The sequence below is a fragment of the Anopheles coluzzii genome, chromosome 2 (assembly GCF_943734685.1).
Source record: "Anopheles coluzzii chromosome 2, AcolN3, whole genome shotgun sequence".
Taxonomy (NCBI): domain Eukaryota; kingdom Metazoa; phylum Arthropoda; class Insecta; order Diptera; family Culicidae; genus Anopheles; species Anopheles coluzzii.
In genome coordinates this window covers 16,874,915-16,901,895 of record NC_064670.1, presented here as the reverse complement: position 1 = coordinate 16,901,895, position 26,981 = coordinate 16,874,915, and the positions used below count along the sequence as shown (strand labels likewise).

General features: G+C 46.8%; 1 protein-coding gene across 14 annotated transcripts in view; it reads left to right on the top strand.

Moving 5' to 3' along the window:
* The window catches only part of LOC120947666 (low-density lipoprotein receptor-like), a 159,638-nt gene that overhangs the window by 102,533 nt on the left and 30,124 nt on the right, over positions 1 to 26,981 (top strand). For 13 of the 14 annotated variants that reach the window (XR_005750894.2, XM_040363184.2, XM_040363189.2 and 10 more), the window contains one exon: positions 2,402 to 2,524. The exons of the other annotated variant lie outside the window; for it this stretch is intronic. Coding sequence is in view for 12 of the 13 variants with exons in the window: in XM_040363184.2 (XP_040219118.2) it covers positions 2,402 to 2,524 (123 nt within the window). In the remaining variant the exon portion in view is untranslated. The remainder of the gene's footprint in view (positions 1 to 2,401; positions 2,525 to 26,981) is intronic. 14 annotated transcript variants of the gene reach the window in all.

Sequence of the window (26,981 nt, the reverse complement as noted above, 5' to 3'; positions counted from 1 at the left end):
AACAGGTTCATCTGAATGACGTGATCCTTTCCGTTTCGAATGGACACGGTTTTGCGTAAACGAGTGCCTGCACAATCAATGCAGAGCGAGCCAGCACACCAGGCATCCACTGGTGAAAAGGGATCAGCGATGATAGAATTTCTTCCGGGTTTTCTCAACCGAGTACTCACCAACGCCGTCCGCCCGTTGTTTTGTTCTTAACGGTCGCTCAAAGAACGGTGCCCAACCGTAGCAAAGAAGCGCACTGTTTAAAAGTTCTGTTAGGTTAATTCGTCCGTTGAACAAAGGGACTTGGCGCGGGTTGCCAGCATGTGCGCCGTCCGGTCATCGGCAATGGCGACGGTAACAGACGGTCCGCAGTAATGGGTCGCGAGTATTTTTTTTCTTAGTCTTCTTTTTTTATCCATTCCACCGCCCATTTGCTGTTGGGCGGGGTCCATTTTACTCTGGCGCTACTTTACGGGGTGGCATTTGTTGATGGCTCGACATTTTTATGGTTTGTAATTAAAGTTTCAGCCAACAATCGCGCCACAGGCGACTGACCGAGAAAAGAGTGGAGTGGTAAGAATCTATGTCTTTTGATTGTGTGTATGTGTGTGTTTGTTTGGTTGGTTTAATGGCGGAACAGATTGTTTCGGGTTTTATCCTTTATTTCGGCACTATGTTGCGATTCAATCTCCGGGCGGGTTAGGAACGATGCAACCGTTTGATATGAACCAAGGAACGTCAAAAATATTTTCGGTCAAGCTCAATGACATGCCAAGAAGTGAATTTTACAAATGGCTAACAGCAGATGGCTTAGATGGGATTGTTTGTTTCCCTTTATATGCATCTTTTCTTGGAATTCATCAGATGTTTTGAATTGGAATTCAAAACAGATTGAACAGCCGTATAGCTAATATTTTGAGACTATCAAAGTGTTGACAAGGAAAGTTCTAGTAATTTAATGTTGCTGAGTTAAATTTGAAATATGGATGAATCTCTAGGACTTTCATATGTATCAACATATATGCCTTATAATTAAGCCTTAGCCATACGATTAAGTTGGCATCTTTAACACAGCAGTTAGATGGTCAAGATAAACCGGGTAAATTTGCGATCCATATCAATATTAAATGTCTACGCTTGCCCCAGAAAATAAGATCCGAATTGAACTTTCATGCGCACATTCATCTCTTTTGCACAATCCAACAAGCTGGCGTACCAAAAGCCATCTATTGCGTTATTACTCTACACAGGACCTGCACCCCGTATCGTTTATTGAATCAGTTGATACATCAGTTGATACAGTTTACGATAGTTAAACTTTGGACCGGGTATCGGTACGGATGAAGCTATCTGTACCTCGGCGACTACACAAAGGAGGTTCGTTTAATCAACTCATGTCATAAGATGCTGCCAATGTGATTGGATATTGAGTAATCTTTGGTACAGAAACATTAAAAGGCAATGTGCAGAAACATTCAGTTTAATTTATAATCAATTTCCTACCAACAAAGGCCCCAGGAAGCTTATCTCGGGCTGGTTTGCGTTCTGTACAACTCGCTCAATTTACCCTCTCATACGTCAATTAATTATACGATGATACGATCGAAGTTTGATGTGTTCATTTCATTTCAAATTCTGCTTACAATTTTAAACTGACATCAAATCATGATATCTAAACGTAGCAAAACAAAGCAAATCACTAATTAAGTAAGTAGTCCCACAAATCCATTTTTACAAATAAATAGTGTGTAGGCATGTGCCAATAACATGTAATGTGTGTGCTTTATAACCAATAATCTTTAAATATAACTGCATGGAAGGTTAGCTTGTAATGTACAAATGTAAATAGTGTTTTAACAATTACTCCACGTGTCTACCGTTTTTACCCGTTGGTTTTGGTTGGATTTCTGGTTGCTTGATTGCGTAATAGCTCTGTTTTTAATTGCATCGACTGCTCATTAAATAAATTAACATCCTGTATTTAATTACCATATAACCTAGCTTCCATCAACGCGCTGTAGTGAATTTTTCATTCCATGATTTCTTGCACATTTTTTTCCTACATTTTAATTCCCTACCTATCTGGGTTACTGATGGTTTCATTTTTCTTACCCATCGCTCCCCATTTTTTCCAAACACAACACATTCGCATAATCACATTAATGGGGTATCATGAAATAAAATACTAATTGGGTGTTTCATTTTTCATCATACACACAAACCATATCTTCCGAACCGTTACGGACCTGAACATCCTGGATGCCGCCACCTTTCCGATGACCGCAATCTCCGAAACACTCTGACTGAAACTGAACCGCCTCCGTCGACGGATTGACTGCATGCAAACAAAACCGAACTCGATCCGTTGACCCGCTGGACGTGCTGTGCTGAACAAAAACCGCAACCGCAACAGAGAGCAAAGTGTGCTCGTCGGAGGAATTTACGTGTCGCAGTGGAACCGGCAACTGCATCCCGCTGGGCTGGATGTGCGACCAGAACCGGGACTGTGCCGATGGGTCCGATGAGATGTCCTGCAGTGAGTATTCCCGTCATTGGGGGTTTTTCCCTTTCAAACATTCCATACTTGTATTATTGCTACACACATAACTCAATCCACTAACACTCGCAAAGCAGCTGTGGAGAAGATTTCGGATATGTTGTATTATATGTAAGTGTGTTTGTGTGAGTGTGTTGCTCAGTAGATGAATGCATTGGGCAGTGCTTTCAGCATTATTCATCGGTTCAACACCCCGGTCAATGTGAAGGAGGTTTTTTTGTTGGTTGCCACAGCATGCCCCCGCCCGTAAATCGCATTAATCAATTAAAAGGGAGTTAATTTTATTCGGCGCTCAATCAATCACGCTATAGTAACAGCGTGACGTGGTATGGTCCCACTTGACCCGGTCAGGGCGCATCGGATAGTGATTGAAAAAAAAAGTCACTTCCATCGTACATTATTGCGGGGAGGGAAAGGCGCGCAGGATGAAATCAATATTCGTCCTGATGAGAAAGATAATTTAATTTAATGGCATAAGTTGCCCGTAACGCATGCTGCCATGCGCTGTATAAACTCCTTCATTCATACCTCTCCTTTTCCCTTTTCACTGAACCCATCACTGTTCGAACCATCAATACTGTGGGCACTGTTTCGGGATGCGAAAACTGCGCTCCAAGGTGTATATAAGTAAAGGCGGCAATCGAAAAGGACGAAAAGGTCCTCCAGCTCGACGCTCGACGGGCGCGTACGTGATTGGAAACTCAACATCTCATTTACCAATCGGCTCCACTTACAGTACGCGGCTCCAGTCGGTGCTTTCGCGTTTTAGTCGAATTGACATCGAAAACAACAACACCTGCCGCACATCCTTGATGCCGCCGCACTGGCTGCCCATTTAATCAGCACGGTTAGGCCGTTTGATTGCCAGTGATTGTGTGAGCCGCGTTTTTGACCACGTCGGTGCGGTGCCCGGGCTTTTGACATCTCTTACTCTCTCTCTCTCTCTCTCTTACTTACTAGGTGGTCCTTTAACGACGGTGGGCCCTTATCCTGCCGGTAGGGTTTAGCTGACGAGGCTCGTTAGGCAGGCTCATTACCGAAATTGTCGCCCGAGCGGCGTATTGGGAAGAATAATTTCCCAACGATACTCGATGCTATCGATGAGTTTCGGGACTGCAAATTAATCACGCCAATGGACAGCAGACAAAACCAATAAGCCGCTAACGATAGAATATCTAATCATGATAAAAGTTCTAATAATCCACAACAGAGACAAATTCGTAATGAGTCATCATATAGTGACTGCGGCAAAATATGAATGCTGGTGTTTTTCTAGTTTAGTCATCTCTGCGAAAGTTACTCGTTTTTCTTCCATTTTGTTTTACCAAAAAAGCTTTGCTTGAGTTAATCCTTCTGATGTTCATAATTGCCACTTATTCAAGTCCTAGAACCAGTGGATGGATTGTCTAGAGTCTAAGAATGGCTCTTTGAAATTGTTTTTCTAGGTAAAAGGTATGGTTTAGTTGTTTTGAGCTGTTGTTACATTATTTTACTCTCTTAAGAGCTTGGCAAGAGCTTTGTACGGGCAACGATTTAGGCTTGATTTTTTGTTCACCATAATATTCCTTTTCCTCCGCAATTCTTCGAATCCTTACCTTTCGAAAGCTGCTCGCTTCTTGTGAATTTATAGAACGCCATGTCATAAATATCTTTTTCAATTGGTATCATATTAAATGAGCGAATTGAAATGAACTGATTAACAAATCAAAGCAAAGTTAAATACAATTTAAGATCCATAGATAAAACCACCGTCTCCGTCAGTGGGTCAAGCGCCACCCAAAGCGGGTTGTTTCAATTTGCGATGCATAATCCTTATCATTAGGCGGGGAGAGGGATCCTGTTAACCCCTGTGCTTCTTTTACTGACGAGTTGATTGAGTTTTAAATTTTTTCTCTCTCCTTCACTTTTTATCCCGCACCACCCACCATTCTCACGTCGAATTCGTTTTTGAGAGGGCATAAATCCTTTGTCATGCTAATTAACTTGCCCCGCCCGGGTGCTGGGCATGATTTATGGTACTGACCGTCAGATCGCCGAGGCATTCGCGGTGTCGCGCCTTTTTTGAAAGATTAAGGACGTGCTCCGATGCTGATAGGCAGTGTCGTTTTGTCTTACTGCACCCGTTGGCTTGACTTTTGCCGTCTTCTTTGTTCAGGTCACTGGATACAAAAAAGCAGCCCATCATCGTGCACGAAACGACACTCGCGATAAAGTGTTCCAGCGGGACTGCCTAGCGTTAGCCGTGTCGCCGTAGCCATGAAAATGAGGGTCGTAATCTTTCGCCATCAAAGTGGCAGCGGGCTCGACTTACGACGGAGAATCAGCTGTGGCTTAGACGTAAGATGAGCCTCTGCGTTCCGCCAGAAAAAGAAACACGTAACTGTCAGGTTTTTTGCATGACAGTGGTCCCCGGTATGCCCCCAGCCATCGTTCCCCTTCAGCTCTTCAGTTCGCTCCCATTGGTTGTTGGAAGCCTCCGTGGAATTGCTTGCTGGCCATAAAAGTAATGAAAAGTCATAAATTTTAAAATTTTCATATTAATGACCCCATAAAAATGCTATCTTCCACTCGGCTTGCTCGGTTCCGTCACCCTTAGCGACGGTGCACGGTGTTAGGTATCACCGAAAAAACACCGGGAAAGGAAAGATCTGCCCGCTGCCATCTGCGAGTGAATGTCGTTCTGTGAGTCGGGTTGATTTGTTGAAGTCACCTGACAGGTGAAACGTTCAAAAACAATTCTTCGCACATCGCGTTAGTCAGTACGACAGCCGCCAAGGCACCACGACAGGCCTCCACGTTCGGATGAAGATAGTGCAGAATCGTGAAGATGATATAACAGTCCTATAAATGGCGCAAATTGTTTTCCCATGCCAAGCCGAGTGACCGCACCGAACGTCTCGACACTGTTGGGACGACAGGCCGGTTCGAACAATCCTTCCAAAGCCTCCGACCGTACCACGCGCGCGCGCGACAGCTCGACCAAAAGGAGCATGGTTATGAAAAATGGATGTGCTTCACCTGGGGTGTGTCAGGACACGGGACAACACTGAGTTGCAGCACTGACTCGCATTCAACATTTCAGATAGTGTTTCCGGAAAATGCACAGCACACACACAGCCACACACGTCCCGTTCGGTTCCGTTCCGTTCCGTGGAAGACAATATTTCGTATTCCGGGCGCGAACGGAGCGGACCATGCTGCCGGAAAGATGAAACCTTTCGCAACCTGGTCTCCCGATAGCAGTGAAGTGATGAAGCTGAATGCAGAATATGAACGCCGAACGAATATTGGGTTGTGCAATTTTCAACCCCACAGTGTGACACCTTTGCCTGGGCGCCGGTGAAAAGCACCCACCAGATGGCACCTTCGAATTCACAATGCGTTGACTCTCTGGGTGTAGACCGAATTCTTCATCACCACCACAACCACCAACACCACCACAAGATGAAGCTCTCTCTCTCTTTCTCTGGCAGTTGTACAGTGGCACGGTGGTGTTTTGGATAGTATCAGCATACGGCTAGCCGTATTAATATATCATTCATATCACACACGCTGCTGCTGCTGTGATGCCGGCGGTGCTGCAGGGATTCGGTCGGGTCAGAGGCACCTGAAACCAGTTCACCAGCTGGCGATCGGTAAGCCGACCCGGCAGCCATTTCTCCAAGATGCAAGTGAATGAATGACCGTGTGTGCTGGGACAGCTGTGCATGGTAGCACTCTTGTGCTGCATCCACACGTTTGTGTGTGATGCACTTCCATGATATTCTAGCTTCATGTGTGGACACAGGAGGACAAAAAATCTAACTTTGAAACATTTTTGCCGTTTCTTACTGCACGCTACGGTTGGTTTTTTGTTGCTCCTATCGTAGTTATTAATGCTTTTGGCTCTCAGTTTTAGCACCAAGATTGTGGTGTCCAACATTTTTAAGTTTACCGGAAAACACCACGAGATCTGTCCTTTCATGTCACAGTTTCAAGTTCTTTTTTTTTTTGAGTCTAGGAAATAAGATTAGACGTAGTGAAATGTAAATCAGAGCATGCACGACACTCTTTTGTCATCTTTAGCTTTAAAAACTAAAGTTCTTAAATGTGTTTTTTGGAATCAATTGCCAGAAAGAAGTTTTCGTTTATGTATTTCTATGAATTCTGTGACGGATTCTTTTATGCCGTTTGGACTTAAGTGTTTACTTTTCAAAACGTAACCAAACGTAGCAAAACATTATCAAGGTGTTTTAGATATAATAATGCCTACACGTCTTAAATCGAATGTAACTCCAGACCATGAATGGAATAGGCTAGACCACGGTTCATGTCCTAACCAATGGCTGTAAATATTTAATTCAAAACAGTTGCAAACTGCCTGTGACGTAAAAGAAGCTGATATTTGAGATTACTTTTTCGAATGTCATGTGTTTTGTACTAAAGCATGAACTATAGCGAAGCATTCAAGCCTGTTCGAATGCGTTGCAATGAACTGCGGCCAACCTTGAACCTCAATCAACTTCAGGTCTCGTGCATAATCTCGGGCAATAAGCGCACCGGGAACCCACATCAATCTTATCGTCCCAGCATGTATCGCAAAACCTGCCATTGCGCCTACTTCAGTTCGCCGAGGAACTCCATTCGAAAGCGGTCAGCTGTGCACAAGCTTACGTTGATTTCCATCCGCCGGGAAAACCATCCCATTGATTCAGCGGAAAGCGTAGGCACGATTTCACCAGCTCAGCACAGAGTCCTCCGACCGATCTCTGCTAAATAAGACAACAGCTGCTTATACTGCTCACACCGTCGCACACCTGTTGCTGAGCACACTTATTCGCCTTTGCAATCGAGCCAAATCTCATGAGTGATTTTTCATTTACCTAATTGAACCCATGTTCAACTGCTCCGCATCGGGTTTCCCCCCGTGCCAGAAGAGATGCTCCTTTTGGGCATTTTTTTAATTTTAGCTTTCTTGCTGCACGGCTTTTAAGGCTGATTAACTCTGAATAGAGCATAAATATGCTTTTTCTATCGGGAAGACAATTGAAAAAGGCAAAAAGTACAGTGTGGAGCTTTGGCAGCGCATATGCTGATGTGTATTTGGCAGCAAAAAACGTACATTAGTTTAATGAAGAGAGAGATAGATGAAGGAGGCACATAAATAGAAGAGGAACTTCGATCATCACAGAAGAAAAAGATTATTTGAAATCTTCTGGAAACTTACCCTTCCCATCCGTTTGCTTCTCAACTAACCAATCACATTTCGATGCTACGTCACTTCACGGAGCATAATAACCTGCGGCGTAGGATAGGGTAGTAAGTAGAAAAGATTCTTTCCCCCCCAAGGGACGGATCCTGCCAGCAGAGCACAACTCATTACCATCGCTCGGTCGGATCAAATACTTTTTCGGCATTACCGGTCGAAAGATTTGCCCCACCCTGGGACGACGTGTTCGGAATCGTGAACACAACACCGGAGGTACGTGTCCCGTACGCTGTGCAAAAGAATCTCACTATATCCCTCGGCTTCCAATGGCATGATCCGTCAAAATTATCCCTACATAAACGCCCTTCCAGTTGACCCTGTGTTCGCTTGCCTAGGACCGGGTAGTGCAAGGGTTGTGAACCTACCGCACGTCTACCAGTCAGTCGAGGGCAATGAAAGTTTTCTTACATGTGTGTGTGTGTGTACATGTGTATTTCTCGTATGCAGATAATCGCTCCAACGGTGGCTACGGTGGGGGCCAAAAAGGTGTAAGTCCCATTTTGCTGCCACTGCTCGTTCTCGTGGCGCTGCCTCCACTCTTGCAGGTATTTTCCGAACTCACCCCCAAAAATACAGCTCCGGCATTTGACTGCGTTCCGGTAAGAATAATGATGAACTGTGTATGCGCTTGTGTGCGGTCTCGTGTCGAGAATGTAATGAGCAAACAAGATTACTCAACTGCCAGCTTGCGTCGTACCAGCGCATGGCCGTGCCAAAGGATGCCGAACCTCACACCGTACCGCACATGGCAGCTCTTTCCATTGGCGAGAAGCTTTTCGGATCGCCCGAAGGCATCATTCCATGCATGCCAAACCAACGGCCAGGTGACTTCATGGAAACGTGAAAACTTTATGACCTCCCCCCATAACACCTCACATCGAACCGGATTTGCCGCACTGGGGCGAGGGTGGGCCGCAGCAGAGGGAGTACAGGATGATGATCCGAGCAAAATTAAATGTAGGACTAACTTCATCAAAGCGCTCAAGAGCGGTCAATTGAGTCCTTTGCCGTGTATGTGTGCCGGGAAATGGGAGACCCACAAGTTAACCGAGAGGCCAAGTGAAAAAGCCACCAGCAGGCAGTTGCTGTCAAATGCATTTTCCAAGGGCTTTAGCTCTCTCGTCCGCGAGCTCTCTCTCTCTTCCTCTCCCTCTTTCTTTCGATCGCTTGTTTTTTTTTTGGCTGCTGCTGGACTGGACGATAGAACTTGACCAACGGTTGGTCTCGCCGTAGACCAATTTATGCGCTGACCGAACGGAAAATCGAACTCCAATCACTCGAGCTCGATCGGCACTGGTATGGAAAAGTCCGTCGGCCCTTCAACCATCACGAGTTGAACATTTTTCATTTACATCCCTGTGTGTATGCTTTTGGGTTGGAGGGTTGGTTCCATCTTTTTTTCTCTCTCCATGCGTCTCTCCAATTACGTATACGCCCCATAATGCCGTCCGAATCGTTACAGGGAGGCTGGCGAAAGTTTTCATGTTTGATATTTGCAGCCCAACAGCTACGAAAAATAAGGACGAAGTTTGGCATCAAATTAAAACTTTCCGGCGGGCGATGCGATCGTTTGAACGAAAGCGAAGCGGCCCGACACGCTACGTTACTATGCGTCGTCTATTTAACTTTTGAATTACTCATCTCGTTTTCCGGCCGAGCTTGACCGAGAGCTACGCTTTTCGCCATCAGAGCAGCATCAGAGCGGGGGGATGTGATGTGAGAGACTTCAAGAGTACCGTAACTGTGCGACGGGCCGAGATAGAATTCGGCATGTTGAGGAGGCAGCCGTGCTAGTTGGCCACTGACCGGGTGTCCCTGGTGTCGAAATTGTGGCGTAGAAATTCAAATAATATTTGACACTTTCCACACGTTGAGGTTTGTGTGGAGTTTTTCTTCTATTTTTTCCAGCAGCTAAATTCTCCAACTTGTTGGCCTTCCAAGTACGTACGTTTTGCTACGATGTTTGTTCTAGCGCCAACAGTTTTGGTGCTAATAAATGAAGACGATTTTTTACACTATACTTCACAACGATTGCTTTAAAAATCAAACCAAACTTGATCGTAGCTTGGACCAAAACAAAAAAACTTGTACTGCACTCACCGTCTCTCACCGTGGCCAGAATCTGAAAACTTTACTAAGAACAGCGGAGGGTGTATGTTTTTTTTTTTCATGTTGTCCATTTCGCTACATTGCAAGATCAAAGTTGCAAGAACAGGCCAGATAAGAAGAGAATTGTGCTACCCTAATCTTGGCAAGTTTTCTAATTTCCTCCCATGTTGCTGGAAGCTGCTGAAAGTTGCTAACAACGGACCGAGCAGAGTTTTCTAATTGCTTATCTCAATCCAATGTTCTGACGTACTTCAAGGGAGGAAACTTTCCCAACCTCAAGAACATGCAACAGAATGTAAAGCATTAATCTGTACGATGAAATGCGATTAATAGCACGGTGGATGCAGCTTTCGCAAGTGATAAAATGATTACGCTGCAAATAAATGACAATATTTCCCGCCCGGCTTAACATTAACGCTCCGAAGCTGTCGCGGGATCTCCTACCACACGCAGTGTTTGCGCTATCAGCGCAAATAATAAAACTCATTAGGAAAGATTATCATTACATCCACAACACACAACGGCAACGGTCGGTACAGGCACACCACCCGTCGCACCGGATTCTTGCCCCGGGTGCTGTACCATCTCCGAGGCGAACGAAACAAATGATTTAATATTTTATCCGAACCACCACGGCCCAAAAGGTGTGCACGGTTTGGCTGTACCAGTGCGAGGCAACTGTCTTCTACAGGTTCCGTGGCACTTCCCGCCCTGCCTGGATACCATTTCGCGACTCACCGCTGACAAATAGAGCGTATCAAACTGATTTATAACATTTCACAGGCTTCATTTAGCTTACAACAATGGCGGCAACGGAGCAAATCTTTGCGCGAAGCCATTGCGATTGCGAAAAGTAAACCACCACCTGGCCGGTTGCCGGCCGGCTGGTATTCACCACCAAGCTCTCTCTCTCTCTCTGCCATGATTTGGATCATCAATCATTGATATTGCGTTTCGCTTCCGGCGCCACCTGAGGTCAAGGCGAGGACTTCTCGAGAGAGAGAGAGGCCCGCCACTCACTCTGTTGACTTCTCGGGCGAAAGCAAAGCCTACCGGCAGCAAGTGAAACGATTCTCGTTTTGTCAATTCCTGCCTCCCCTTCGCGATACGTCGATACCGAAACGATGAAACGACGGACGAAGGGTAACGATGTGGAGCCATCGGTGAACGGTTAGCTATTTCTTTATTTTGTCCCATCAATCTTCGCCGCGGGAAGAACTCAGATATTGGGAAGATTCAATCGGACAGTATTGGACACAGCATTCGCGGTCGGCAGCGGTGCAGCTCGTTCCGTTCGCGTAAGGGCGTTCCCTGTGCCGGCGCTGTTTTGTGCTGAAGCTCGGTCTAATTGACTTGCCATTTTCCTACCTGCTGCGCCGTGCCGTTTTCCGGGCCAGTTCACACCCAAACGAGGGAGATTCTTCTACATTTAAGCTTCCCAAAACATGCTAATTTAGCTTTCAGAAACAGATTTAGAGCGGGCGGGCTTGCAAACGCTTCCACCGTGTGGCACCAGGTATGAAAAATGGTTCGAACGCGGTGATTTATGGGATCTCATTTCCCTCCGCGCACTGGTCCGCACCGTGCGCAACGAAAAACAGGAAAAATCCTCCTCCGGTCCGGTTTCCATTCAAGCATTCAAAAGACCTGCCAGCCTTGCCCGGATTGTGGTCTGGCCGGCCGGGCAAACAAGTGGGTCCGCGTCTGGTGTTATCTTTACGTTCGGTGGGTCGTAGCGCCGGTCCAAACACCCAACTCTCGGCTACTACCGCCACCGCATGGTGAACCGCAGCTGGAAGTAAATCTTCATGAAAAGCTTCGCCTGTGCGTTTAGACCAGCACCGCGCGGTGCTGCTGGTGGCGATGGAGAAGGACGATCCACTCCCGGCAACGTCTACGAGCATAAGAAATCTCCATAAATTCCGGTGAATTGAAACAATTTATGATGACTTTTGGATTGCGGCTTTGGTCGGGCAGGGGCTCTCGCTTAAAAGAAACGGGAACGCCTCGTGCGCCTGCCAGCACTCAAGACGCACAGCGAGAACGCTTTTTATTGCAAGCGAATCAACTCCGGCTGAGTGTGTGAGTGTGTCCGCGGTTGGGCGCTAGATTTATCGCCCACTGTTCCGAACCCGCGAGTAGCCGTGTGTACGCCCCTTTCCGTGGCGTGGCTGGTTCATCGCCTAGGTTCATCAGTGTGGTTTGAAAAAAAAAACAGCGGATACAATCATCCAGAATAAAGGATACAGCAGCGTCGAGAATAACAAGCCAAACTAATGGCCACTTGCAGTATGGGTTTCCATCAGAGCGAAATTAATTTCAGCAAACCACCACATGCCGTTCGGCTGAAGCTGATCGTTCCCGTTTTGGCACAAACAACAAGCTAGCGCAATGACAACGGCCGACACCGAGCCGGGCGCACGCCAACTTGATCTGCCTAAGTAGCCTTTTGTTTGGAAATCTCTACCTCCCCTTTAACAACGATAGCCATCGATAGCGATTAGGGCGAACACGGCCTCAAAAGCCACAGGATGGAAATTTTGAAATCCGTCAAGATTAACCTTATTTTACGATAATGGAAGTTTCGCCGAACTGGCCATTTGTTCCGGAGGCGACGGTGTTCCCCTGTCTCTCTCGCTGACCACATTACCGTATGTCCCCAAGCGGAACCCGGGAAGCGCATCGATTGCATTATTCCATATTCCATATTCCGGTTCGGGGTTTGGGCTCTATCCATCCTCCATTGACCCCCTTTCCCTGCACGCCACGGGGGTTTCGGGCGAGACGATTCTAGGAACGGTCCCGGCAGCACTTGTTAATCCATTAGAAGCTCACACTCCGATTGTGGTTCTGCGAATAGCCCGGTGACCACTAGGAAGAGATATCGAAACAGTGTTGTATGTATGTGTGTGTGTGTGTGTGTGTGTGTTTGTACACTTGTGCGAGCCTACCATTGATGTCCTCGTGGGTTTCGTGCGAACATTTTAGTTAATTGCTCGTCGCAACCCATGCCGATGATCCTTTGAGCCATCGCTTGCGGCGGGGTTCAACTAAAATAGCTTTTCTCTTCCGCTCGTGCGGATGGCGAAGATTTCAATAATCAAATCACGATCAGGAACCACGGGACGTAAAAGCATTTTTGCCACACACGCATACCCACACACACACACACACACACACACACACACACACACACACACATACACATTTACCATTAACCCAGTAAGCTGGGTTAGACGAAACATATGGCAACTACCGACCGGGCCTGTACCAAGCGGGATGAGGATTACCAGCCATAATGGAAAATCATCAATTAAAGTCAAAACCGGACATTTCCAAATGTGTGTGTGTGTGTGTGTGTTGTGAGATTTTCGATTAATGCGTACCGGGCGACACCGGGCGACACACGCTTCTCCGGCGGGACCTTCCATTTATAGGGTCGTATTGTGTGCTTTAGGCTGCCATTCGAAAATGTCTTCATCGGACGTGCGTTTGCTACTCGTTCGATTAAGATATGGAATCGACCGTACCAACGCGAACTGCACACCGGGAGGGTGTCCAGCTGTGTCTCGGAACATCGGCACAAAATCAAATTAGAACTTTCCAGCATCTTACCGGCGAAACTTTTCACCACCGTCGTCCCTAACCGGCTCGGAGGTTGAGCTTTATCTTTTATCGCTGGAAGAAACACGCATAGGAAAATGACATGTTCCGTCTACATAGCCGCTCTTTTCCTTACTCTCCGATGCGTCATCCTTCTCCTCAGGAATAGCACCTCCACTGCCGCCGGATTGTATTGTGCTTCGAGCTCTTCAGAAAATAGTGAACCATTGAGGGAAGATTGCCTCACGGCTTCGCAGAAACCTCCAGAGAGAAATGCCCGGCACTGTACACGCGGTGCGCTGGTAATAGGGGGAACCTACCCAGGGGCAGTAGCATACGTGAGCCTTTAGACGGGTGGCCATCGTAACCGTTTGCTTCACCTGCGGCCGCTCGGCAGCCACCCAGAGACCGTTCACCACAAACCGAACGAAGATGTGCACTGCCACACAAATACACTAAACATTCGACACGTGCGTTTGTATGTGTGTGTGTGTGTGTGTGTGAGTGGCGCACTGCGCACGTGTTCGCCAAAGCCATCCTATTGCCTATTAATTTTTATTGTATTTATGGTCGAACATTATGATCCGGAATTCGATTCCGTACGCTTGCCGGATCGTCCCCGTGCGTTCGTCCGGCTGCTGCGGACGTGAAGTTTGCTGATTGCTGCGAACCCATTTGCCGTTTTGTGCATATTGGTATAGGGTACAGGGGAATGGTGTATAGGACCGTTTTGGTTGCTCCCGGATGTATCGGGGACCGATCGAAACGAGCACAATTACGAAACTGAACGGCAAGAAACAAAGCTACGAGTGGCGACCGCACACACACACACAAAAAACAAACGCTTCATTGCAAGATCTTGAGTGTTTGGGTGTAAAAATTCAATTACACCCACTTATGCGCGTTCGCCCGCTTCCGATTAAACGATCTTTTACTTGCGGGCTGCAGGGTGGTAAAATATTTGCCAACACCCTTCGGACCTGTGGTTGGCGCAAAACGCATCACCCATTAAGGATGCGATGGATATAAAGGGAGCGAATTAAACACACAGCACACAGCTTAGAGCGAATCACCTGCAGCAGTGTATTTAGCTTTTTATTTTCCAGCCAATTCACTCATTCGCAGCTTGTGTGCTTCTCGGGGAACTGTGTGTGTGCGCGCGCGCTCTGGGAGTGAAAGTTAATTATCTTATTCACGTTCGCCATGCATCGGTGAAAATGAAATATAATTTTGTCCGCGGCATCGTTCCCTCTCTGTCCCCCGACTGTGCGCTGAACGATGGCGCTTTCGCTGCAAGGCGTGATAAGTTGTGTGCGCCCTTGTTGGGTGGCCACGGGCTGCGGCCATCCAAAGCAAGCGCAATGTTCCCCTTGCGCCGTTCCGAGGGGATTGGTGGTCGTTGTGATGAAGTGGAAAATTGAATTAATAATTTGTAACGATAATTACACATAAGTGCATATTTCCAGTGGGTTGCTGGCTTCCTTCGCGCTCTATCTTTCTTTCCCTTTCTTTTCTCCTCACGCAATCTTGCCATAAAGTCTCTCACTTTTCCCGCCTTTTAAGTTTATGTGCCCTCTGCTGCTTTACATAAGCGCGGGTTTATATGCTTTATTTCCAGCGCGCTCCATGATGCTTTACTTTGGCGGTACCCGGGACAGGGTACGGTTTCGCGCTACGATGGTGCTACCGCGTGCCCTCCAGCGTTTGGTTGGCTCTGTCTTGATGGCTCCTTCCCTTACCCATGACCTCCATCCTCAATACCATCGTGCGCTACCGATCTGGATGGAAGTTAATTTTCTCTACTGGAAACAATTAAATCCTTGGATGCCGCCGAGAACGTCGGCCTCGGTGAGCGCCTCACGCTTTGGTTGATGGATCCTTCCAGGCTTTACGGCGTGTGTGTGTGTGCCACAGTGCGTGAAAGAGAGGGATTGAGAGTGGAACAAAAAACTACAACATGAAAGAGCCCGATTGTTAAAGGATTAGGCCACCAATTCAAGGCACAATACGGCCTATTAGCTTTACACAGAGGGCTTTGTTTTGCTCAGTGTCATCGTGTCGTACCAGTGAAGCCATCGGGATTGCATTGTAGGCTCGCTTTAATCACACGCTTTGATGTGTGTGTGGGTCGGGGGATTAAGCATGGTGTAGAATAATTATTGCTTGATGGTTGCCCGTGCTATTGTTGCAAGCATTATATTAGCAGCGATATCAAATTTAGCTTCTGGCGGGGAAGCACCAACCGGGCGGCGGCCAGAGGCACCAGGCGTCTCCATCTGCACGGCGCCGCCATCTCCGTTGCGTTGCCACAGCAGAGGCGAACGAACCGCTTATTTGTTGAATTGGTTTATAAGAGATTCAATTCAATTCGTTCAATGACAAACTCGATTACTTACGATTACACAACCCACCACGTTCCTTTTGCGCTCTCGCCGGCTGCGCTTTGTGTACGACCCCGGCGGTCGGCGGCCGATCGATCCGGGTTGGGCTGTTGGGTCGTGCGAAACAGAACGCGCCCTTCTTTATCCACTCTTCAGACCGGCAGAGTACCGGGCGCTCTTAAAGCGATCTTTTCTCGCTGTATTGATTCTCGCACAAAAGGCTAAACCCGTTGCATTGCTGTTTGTTTGTGTGGTAAAGCTGTTCAATGCACTCGCCGATGCTGAGTTCACAGGTAAGTCGCCATTGAGTGCTGTGGAAACATAAAAAAGACCTCCCTCGTATGTGAATAGAGTGGTGGTACTGCTCGCACCGGGAATGTGTTCTCTGTCTACCAGATCTTTTTTATTCGCTGAGCAGTATCAATATTAGCCGTAAGAAGGCGCTGTCTTGCAGTAACGCAAGACTAGGTGCTTGTGACTAGGGCGATAAAAAAAATAAAACGATGAAAAATATCGTCCACTGCCTCGTTGATGGTCAGTGTGCGCTACCACCATCTCCATTTGACCGGCTCCCCGCCAATGGGCGACGAGGTAGAAAAGAAAATTAAATTGACCACAAATTGGTCCATCAACCGTCTATTGCGTCCGGGGGTTGCTGCACCAGTAGCGGTTGCTTCAAATGGGAGATCTTCTCCCTTTTACAGGAAGGGCTGGTGTCGAGAGCGAAGCGAAAAATGCCCTGACAGTCAGCTAAATGCGCTCGCTGATTACATCGCCAGCCGTGAGAAGTCTCAATAGAGCTGGAGCTGTATGTGTACGTCTCAATGAAGGGTTTTAGGTTTTTTTTTTCTTTTGCTCCCAACGCCCATAAACACGCCAGTTGGCAGTGCGAGCGTTAAGCGTCCCAAATAACAAAGCAGCGGGTGTTCCCAATCCCGTTGCTTGTGTATCACACGGGAACGGCAAAAATGACGTAAACGTTGCTATGGGATGTTGTGAACGAAGAAAACAGAAAAGTGATGGAAGCAATCATTTTTCGACCGAAGAATGTGACTTGCCTTATCAGTTTTGAGCTTCACAGGTTTTCAGTGTCAATGAGGAATGGCCAATCGGGGCCAATGAAAAGGACAACGCTGTTGGCTGTTTTGCTGTGATACGTTATGACGTAAAAAGAAATTCAGCATAATAAACATAATAAAAAAACACACCACAACAAGACGCAGCTCTCTTGCGCATCGCTCTATTCAAACGGTTCAATGAATTGGAGAATGTTTGAACCATGAAATGGTCAGAAGTTTGCGTACGGATATCGGATCCCACCACCCAACATGGCTTTCCTCTTCACGAATGCTTTCCGCTCATCGAAATCGAATTAAACAAACTAATCGAGTTGGAAATGACTGATACGAAGAAATTGCTTCGATTGAGTGAATATTTTGAATGAGTTCGGCGAATTTCTTTGTGCCGAAGGACTGCCGCTTTGTGCGTTTGTACATTGAGCACCGTTCGAACAAGGGAAGGATGGAATGCTACTCTAAACATTTCAACATCATTTTTCGATCAATTGGCAAACTGCCCGGCGAATGATTTCACTCTTTTGCCCTGGCTAAATGATAATTCATTTACCTGCCGCTACTCGTTACTACGAATGCTGTTGCGAACAAACAGATCCGGTGGAAATCGAACGCCTTACAAAAAAATCTACAAACCACTACATTTCAAAACACTTCCATCCACTAGCAGTCGTGTGTTTGTGGGTGCATTTTCAACACAACAACACTCGCGTGCTGTCCAATGCTTGCTAGCTGCTGCAACTGAAGGTTCCACTAAATCGATGCAGCAATGTTTTCAAATGCGCCGATACGATAGAGCAAATGGCTTCACTGCGAAACACTGCAACGATGATGATGATGCTCCATTTTTCTCGAAAAAAAACTCACACACACACATGCTCACAAACAGGTTGTTGTTTGTTTCAATGTGCAGCAGGAGAATAAATCAAATGCACTACTAGGAGGATGCATGTGATGCTTCTCGCAGCACAACTCTCCAGCGCCCAGCTCGATGTAGGGCTGTTGATTGTTGGAAGCTTTATTTTAAAAGTGTTTGATACCGTCAAAAGATACTACACGTGCAATGTAAGTTAACAGTAGTCCACATTCATGTCGGTACTATTCAGAAACGTGTTTGTATTACCCGTTATACGGCTGCTGGTCTTTACCGTGTTTCCCATTATTGCAAGCATGGTATTGCCCCGCCGAGCGACGATTTAATCCGCTTTGCTCAGCGGCATCGGCGAATCAATGAATTGATGGTTTAGTTTCTGTGTTTTCACCCTTTTCCAACGCCGTACACTGTCCAGCTGTCTCACGATTCTGAAAACAGTGTAAATAAAGCATCAGCGAAGCGGTATTTGTATGTGTGCTGATTTCCACACGAAACCTTCCGTCGATGCTGCTATCTGGTTCTGCATGATAGTGGTTCGATTCGGGTAAAAGCAGGTATTGCTTCGCTGAATTCAGAAAACATTATTTCAATTGTTTTCAGAATTTTCAGTCTGCTGCGTTGGGCTGTGTTTCGGAAATTGTGTTTTATGATCGATGAAGGATAGATTTCCCACAAATGGAAATGTCACAAAGCAAACAAAATGAATTGAACAGCTTATTTGCCTACTGATGCTGAGCTGTGGGGCGATTAATGAAGAAATCGTCCAATGTGTGAAAGGATCTATTCTGAAGTCTTTTCCATGCTAAGCATTTTTATTTTTAAGAATCTTTTCGATGTATCAATTCACTTTCATCAAAAACATTTAATATGTATTGTTTTTCTGCAACGACTTTAAACCATTAAGTATTTTATCGAAATTCGGAAAATCGGAAAAAAAGCATTTTCTTCTAATGAAGATTGGCAATTTCAGCTCAAATGGTCATGCCTGATGTAATGCTGCTGGAGAGTTCTTTTTGCATGTAAAAGAGTTTTTGTTCTTTTGTCACGATGCCATCTATCATCAAAATACGTTTCAAAGATCTGTGCGAAACAAGCGCCAAACTCTGCAAATCTTTACAGGTACCGTTTTTGCTCTTGCATTAACTTAAAAAAAACCTTCGATTTAGCTCCGAAATATCATAGGTTTTGTTTTATATCAACAGTTAGTAACGTTTTCCAGTTACTCGACTGAAACTGTCAAGAAATCAAATATTTTTTTTTTTCTTTGAAGTTCACATTTTCAAAATCTCTTCTCAAAACTGGTGCCCATCATTTATCTCAAGCGCTTCAGTTCAATTTCCATCAAGTGTCTATCAAAAGTTATTATCGATGCTAGAAACAATCTTAGTTTCCTTTTTTGCTTGCTTGCTTGCTTGTCTGTTGATTCGACCAGTGAACAGACATAAAATTCAGTCTGTTCATCCAATTCAAACGAAAGTTCCAAGCGGGCTTCCAATGCAAACGAAAGCTCAACCCTGCAGTGGCATCCAAGTATTGAGATGAACGTTAAAAGAATGCTCTCACAATTGGTAAACAAGTTATTGATGCAAAATTTATGCTACCTCAACGCTTCCCGGCCTGTGCCGCCCGATCGGAAAGTTTCTGACAGCGTTGCAGCCGGAAACGAACGAACGAACGAACTGAAACCCAACGGTAAACGTGTAGCAGATGCATTGGCCGCTCGGCAGCAAAAGCTGCAGCAGCCGCATCATCAGCAGCAGCATTGGGAAATGAATGATGTTTATGCAGTCGATGAATTTGTTTGCCCATTCCTCGTTGTTTCCTTTTTTTTTTATTTACGAATGTTTACCTTTCCATAAATAAAATATTCATGCCTGACCTCATTGTGTACGTGGATTAGCTTTTCGAAGGCAAGCACCATAAGCACCGAGATAATGCAAAGCTATACAACAATAAAAAAAAGTAAACCTAGATTCATCGCTTTGATGCAGAGCAGCATAAGCTCTCTGCTGCTACAAACAAGCTGTCCACCTTTTGCAAAAACACACTGGCGACGCTGATGGAACCATCTCTCCATCTTGTCCCGTGCAGCCCGGATGGATTCAATATTTGCATTTGCAATTTGTTTTCCTCCAGTAGCAGTAGTTGCAGAGAAAGCAGCGGCAAAAGCAATTCGTTCCGTTCTGTCGCATGCACTCATGTTGAGTTTGGGAGATACGAAGAACATAATGCAATTTATTCCAACAAAGATTGAGCGAATTGAATCAGGTTTTTGGGACGAGGAATGGTACAGAAGCAGCGGCCAGGTAAAAGGGCTGGTCTCCGGATAGGAGTGTTTTGATTTAATGCACCGGTAAGGAGGACAACAACAACAACCGAAGAGTGATTGTACGATAGATTTGAGATCGAAATTACTTGAGACTGTGCTTAGTGTTTGTCCGTGTTTTATGTAGCGTGTCGAATGTTTGGCAATGTACAATGATGAAACTTTCTCGATTAAGCGATTTTTCTCTAAGACCTCTCCCTCTCTTACGAGTAAGTTATGTATATGTATCTACACGTGAATCAATTATCCCAAGGTGCATATAAAAAACGTAAATCCAATCCATTTCCTTTCCCTCGGCAGCCATAAACTGCCACGACGGTGTGAAGCTTGCCCCAGCGAAAACGGATCTGTCACCTGCTCCCAAACGTACACTTTTTTGAGCAGCAATGGAAATCGATTACGCGTTGTCGATTTCAGCGATCTGTTTCCACACTCCCCCTTTTCGCAATGGGCTGCAATAAAAAATTGCCTTTTGGCAATCCGGGCAGGAGCAGGCGCCGACATCGATTAGAAACACCTGCCCCGAAATACATTTGACTGCACTTTGTGCTACCCGGCACAACCCAGATCGCCTAAACCCATTCCCAAGAACATCGTAGCGTTTGAGAAATGTTGCCATAATTTAAAGCTCGCCACTCCTCACGCAAAACCAATTTCACGTTCCAGCGAACGGTGGCAGGTGATATCGGTGTGAAATAAAAAACTCGACTCCATTCGTGGTCGCTCGCCCCGGCGGCTCGCATTGAAAGTATGCTTTATCCTTCGATGGAATACGAAATTTTACCTCATATAATTCGACGCCAAGAACAAATACCTCTCCGCGGGTGGTGCTGATGTCACACACACACGCAGCACCGCTTAAAATAACTGTGTAAAACTTTTCCAATATAATGCTATCCTTCTGCCTTTCTTCGGCGAAGAGAACATTAAAAAAAAACAGCAACACCATACTCACATCCACATGGGCGTGCGCGATCCGGCACATGTATTATTCAGCCTGTTCGCCCCAAAACCAGCCTTCGGGCTAATTTTAACGATTCGGCACATTCGAAAGAGTGCCACTTTTATGGATGACTGCGGCCGGTTCGGTTCGGGTTTCGGCTATGCATTGCTATGCTCATAATTACCGGCTGCTAATGATGATGGTCGGGTGCGTGCGCGTGGGCGCGGCTCTACCGTTCAGCCAGAACGACATCGTGCTCCTCCTGTCCGTCCACCCGCTTGGCGATGGTTGATGATTATTTGTTTTCCATGACGTGTGAACGGTTGGCTGGGATGGTTGGCTGGCTGGCTGGCTGGCTGGCAGGGAGTTATAGCGCCGCCAAGCTGCTGCATACTAATGGCAATGCGAACACCGTGAAATTGATCTGCAACTTGCGAAAAGCTGGAAAGTGTTGTGTTGTTCTTTCCTAAGACGTTCGCTAAATTGCTTCCAGCGGCTCTGCCGTATTCGTTTCATCGGCCACCCCATTTTGGTACTGCTACTGTTTGCGGCTGCTGCTGCATACCAATTCCTGCCTGCGTTGTTGATACCAAGCATCACGTACACGCCTTCCCGGGCGGTGTACAACGGGGTTGGTGGGTTGGTATGGCGCGACAATATTACATTTATGCGCGCGTTACATTCGTTCGTTCGGTTGGGCGAATTTTTATGAGCTTTGGCAATTGTGGGTGGAGTGTTGTGCGTGAAATTGCACCACAATGGCCACAACACTAACCCAAAACGGTGGAAAGAATCGGGCTCGGCCCGGCGCACAAGGTGCGTAGATGCGCGCGTGCATCATACATTCGATCAAACGCTTTAATGCTGTGTAAACATGAGTTTTATTTCCTGGTCAAGGAGCCGCTTGTCTTTTGTTTTTAATACACCAACACACACAAAAAAAAATGAAACGGTCCGGTATGAATGTGACCGGAATGAATAAATTTCTGCAAGGTATAATACACTCCCAACACGTATAAATCATATTCGACGCGCTGTGACAGCGATCAATGAAGCACTGGCCATAAATCAAGCACCAGCAGCTGCCGAACGCGGTGTACTTGGGCGGTGTATGGGACACACACACACACACACACACACACACTGTGTACGAAGGACGATTGGAAAAGTCTGGTGGTAGAATTTATTTTCGTTACCACCGCACCTCTAGTCCGCGGTGGTTCTCGTCCATCCTTTTGCCCCTTTGCCTCGATGGTTGAGCACTACATGCTTCTCTAGTACACAGGCACACTCCCGAACTCTGACTCTCACCGGTCTTCCGGTCACTCTCGTTCGTTCCTGACATACTTCACACATACACACATATGCACACAGTGCTTCATGCGCTTCCACGGGCACACATTTCTGTCATCCATCCGACGCGTCCAGGCGTCAAAATCCTATCAAGCTTGACGATGCATTAACAATCAATTTATTATTTTACGATACCGCAAGCAAGGCGCAACCCACCAGCCCACGCCAGGGGAAATGCTCTCAGAAGGTTGAGGGAGGTGGAGGGGAGGATTGCAAAACCTACAGCTACATTCGCACCACAACACTTTTTCGCTGCGAGCCAGGACGGCGAAGGAAGGCATGCAGGGAAATAGGTGTATTCCCTTTTGCTGCTCCCTGCGCCCAACGGGCACGTGGGCATGTGGGGATCCAATTGGATTTGGAAGTTCACCCGGGCACAGCTGGAGTGAGTTGTCGTGCATGTATGTGTGTGTGTATGTACAGGTCATGGATGCACGCAATACTCACACACATACACACACACTCCAGACCAAAAACCCACACGTCCATCAAAGTGAAGGCCCCGGCCAAGGGACGTCCGAGCAAAACACCCACCGGTGAAGTGGGCGAATCAGACAAGCCTTAAATGGATCAGTCTCCTCCACGAAGCCATCACACACGCTGGATGCGTGGAAGCGTTCAAATATGCTCCCTTCCCAGAGCCGGCGCTGTCAGCTAAAGAGGACCGGGCCATATCACTTGGCCGGAAGCACACCGTCGGGATTGCGTCCCCTACTCACCCCCTGGGGGAAAAAGGTGGTGTCATTCTGGTGCCTCTGTCGTGTACCGTAAGCTCGACTGGTACGGCGTTGCCTTTTGCCTATCTATCGGATCTGTCAAATAACACACACACACACGCACATACACCAACACATACACGAACACGAAAAGATGTTCATCCTGTCGATTGGCATTGGCTCTAGAATATGGTGCACATGTTTTGTGAAAATTCGAGAGCGTTTTTTTATTCTTCTGCTTGCGTTGAGTGAGCAAAATACCAGTCACATGCAAAAATTGCACACAGTACACCCCCCCGACACACCGAAAACTCGAAAACAAAACAACAAAAAAATGACATCGAAAACATGACGGCATACGATGGCAATATTGTGACGATGGCGATCGTCGGTGTCCGATGATTGTCCGTGTCGAATTTGGTGCGAACGATTTACGCACCGAAGTGGAACGGGCATCAATTGTTTCTGACGCTCTCGATCGAGAAGCGTTTAAATTTATGCTCCAATTTCGATTGCGCACCAAATGGGGGGGGGGGGGGGGTAGGAGAGTGTGCGGGGGTTTTTGCCGACGACCGTTCGGACACGTACGATAACCGTCTCAATTTATAGAGCCTTCCTGACGATTACGGACACCCGCACCCGCCCGGGCACAATAATGTCACGTTTGTGGTGAGGATCTTATCAAGCGTTGACCACCTATCCCGGGCTGAGCTCGGGTTCGCTTTGGTCCTTCCGAAGTGTAGCGATGTTCATTGGAAAACAATTTTTCAAAACAGTCCACCGTAACCCGAAAGATGAAGATGATGTTGAAAAATGTGGTAAAGGCCAACGGTGTGCAAACCGGTGGCCAACCGGTACAGGAAGGTAAGGCCATTATAAACGTCATGCATTGAAGCCCGGCTGTACCACCCACGGGCTTTACTCCGAGCAAATGTTTGAGGAACGGGCACACTTTATAGAGCCGACATTTCCGGGATTCCTCCGGGAAGGTTCTGGCTTGCAACCGTCAGCATCCGTTTCATTGTTGGGCTGCCTCATCATTGGCTTAGCAGCTGAAGGGACTCGTGTGCAGGACACGGCAAAGTCCAAGGATTCCGAACAAAGTCTTAACACACTGCTTAAAACACCTGCCCTTTCAGAAGATGCTGCAAGCCTGTGGCTGGTCATTCCAGTACCTGTGCACAATGTCGGCCTCGTTCGGTGTCCCGCCCCCGCGCATTGCATAACGGCGCGCAGGCTGTGTTCTCATGTCATAAGCATGCCATACCCCGTGCCACGCCCCGTTTCTGGGGCGGACTGTTTTGTCATCTTCAAAAGGAATTTTGGAGTGAAAAATAAATTGCTTACAGTAAGGCGGTTGTCCCCGGGTCCCGAGTACAAGAACTTCTTGCAAGCAGATCATTCCTGCAAACGACGGCGCAGGCCGAGCTGTCTGGCTTGGGCCGCGAGCGGAAGCATAAAATCGCACTGCTTCTTCGCCTGCCGCATTGTTGGTCGGAATGTTTTGCAGAATGTGCTGAACCACATACTCGCTTTCATTGCACGCGTTGCCACGGCAATGTGTACGTGTACTACCAAGGACCGCCCAAGGTCGGAAGCTTGACTCGGATTGACTAAGCTACACACATGCTCTCACACATACACACACACTCACACCCCTTGGTGGGGGTTGGGTGAGACAGTTGGAATTTTATTAGACATTTATCATAAAACTATGGCCGCCATAGTGGCGCGTCGCATCGCTGCAAGATGTTAGCTCCTCTTGCACACCAATAGAGACGCACACCGCGAACCTGCCACGAATGCCTTACGGCGATTGTACACATCATTTAACACAATGGCAGCACAAGCACAACAACAATGGCGCCGTCGGGCGACAGATTGAGCGTACAGCAAACAACAGCAAGAATAAAGAAAAGAGAGCTCCAATCGTAAAACGTATCCTGCCATTCCCCGGCAACAGCAGCGACGGCGTGCACCAGCTGGCCTCACCGGCGTCCCATGTGGTCGCAGCACTTCACGGGGCTAGCTTTGGCCATGTGCAGATATTGATGTGTTGTGTGTGATATTTCAACGGGTTTGGGAGATAAAAATTGTCCGTTTCTGTGTGCGTGTGTGTCTTGCTGAAAAGCACGCAACGTGCGCTCCACAAACTTCAGTGATTAATGCGCATGCTAGTGGGCATCTTGTTGGTGTATCGCTTGGTCCAAATACTTTCGAAATAAAAAGCATTTTTATTCCTTCTTCAACACTTTTAAGTGCACAACGGCAAACACAGTTTTCCAACCCGCACCAGGTTTTCCCTGTTATTTTATCGCGTACATCCAACGTCCAAAGATAACCTTCACTTCAGACTACTCCAGCTAAATCCTTCAAAGTGAAAGGTTTACCGTGTTGGCTAGCTGGCCAGCTACACAACATCTCCTATTTTATTGCTGCCGAAAATATGAAATAACCATAACAACCTACAAAACCCCCCACCTCGGGCTGGTGTGTAACCTAAACACCGTTTTGGATAATTCTAAAATTCTCTCAGCCAACCCATCGGGGGTTTCGATGGGTTTGTGTTCCAGTTGCCTTTTCAGTAGCGTTTTTGTACCAGCTCGACCTCGAACACTTCTAATGCTATCCGAGCATCCTGCACACAAGGATCAAATTGATTTGGCAGCAATGTTTGTGTGTGAGCGTGTGATGGTGCTAAGTATGTTCCGACACGAGTCTTCCGCACAACGGCTAGCACGAGCTAGCCCCGTAGAGAGTGCCTGAAAGGGATCAACAACCAAGCAGAGGTTAAAAACGGACCGTGGTCAACACAGGCACTCCCTAATCCATTTATCTATGTGTATATTTTTTTAGTTATCGCCTCATTCCTTATCCGTTCATTCAACTTTTTTGTTGTTGTTGCTGCCACTGCCACACCCGTACGCGTCCCCTATTGAGACGTACCGACAATTCTTCACGCGCAAGCACATGTGCACATGTTTTGTAAACCATTTTCGGTGGCGCTCAAGTTATCTCCTATGAACAACGCAACCACTTTGCGCCAACAGCCCGTGAAAGAGCTTGGCGGGCCCGCACCCCTTTCGGTGAAGCACATTTTGAACACACCGAAGGGTAGGGTGCCTTGTTTCCCGGCTCAAAATGTTCATGTTTTTCACTTCACTTTGCCTTCACACGACCTTCGGGCGTTGGGTCTTGGGAACAACGTTAAGGGCACACACAAAAAAAAATGCATACCGACCAATATTACAGATACAGCTGTACGCAGCGAGGTCGAGGAAGAAGAAGCTGGTGGAAAGAAGAAAAAAAAAGGACTATGTTTATCCGTTTTCAATGATACTTATTCCCAAGTTGGTATGCCCAATGCGTCGCTATGGTCGGTGTTTTTTTTTTATTTTTCGTCTTTTCAATTGAATTTCACCCAGCGAGCAGTGGGAACGATGGAATGACAAACGAGAAAGCTGTTTTTTTGCGTACAAACAAACAGGGTCACAACCGCAAAGGCTTGCACTGTGGTAATAATTAAAGTTGCAAAACAATAAATTAAGTACTGATGCTACCGTTTACTGTCAATGGCAACGCAACCACCGAACGCGCGTGTCACGGTTACTCGAACGTTCACAACAACCCGTACACATTCTCCCAAAGCACAGCCTTCGCTCTGCTTTTCATCTTGGGTCGCGCAGCAAATTTGTTGCAAAATTGCAGCTCGACAGGAGTGGGGCAATGTTCTCCAGGACGTCACTATTGCACTCGCGTAACAAAGTTATCAAACAATTCGATTGTGTCAATCATTTGACATCGCTAGAG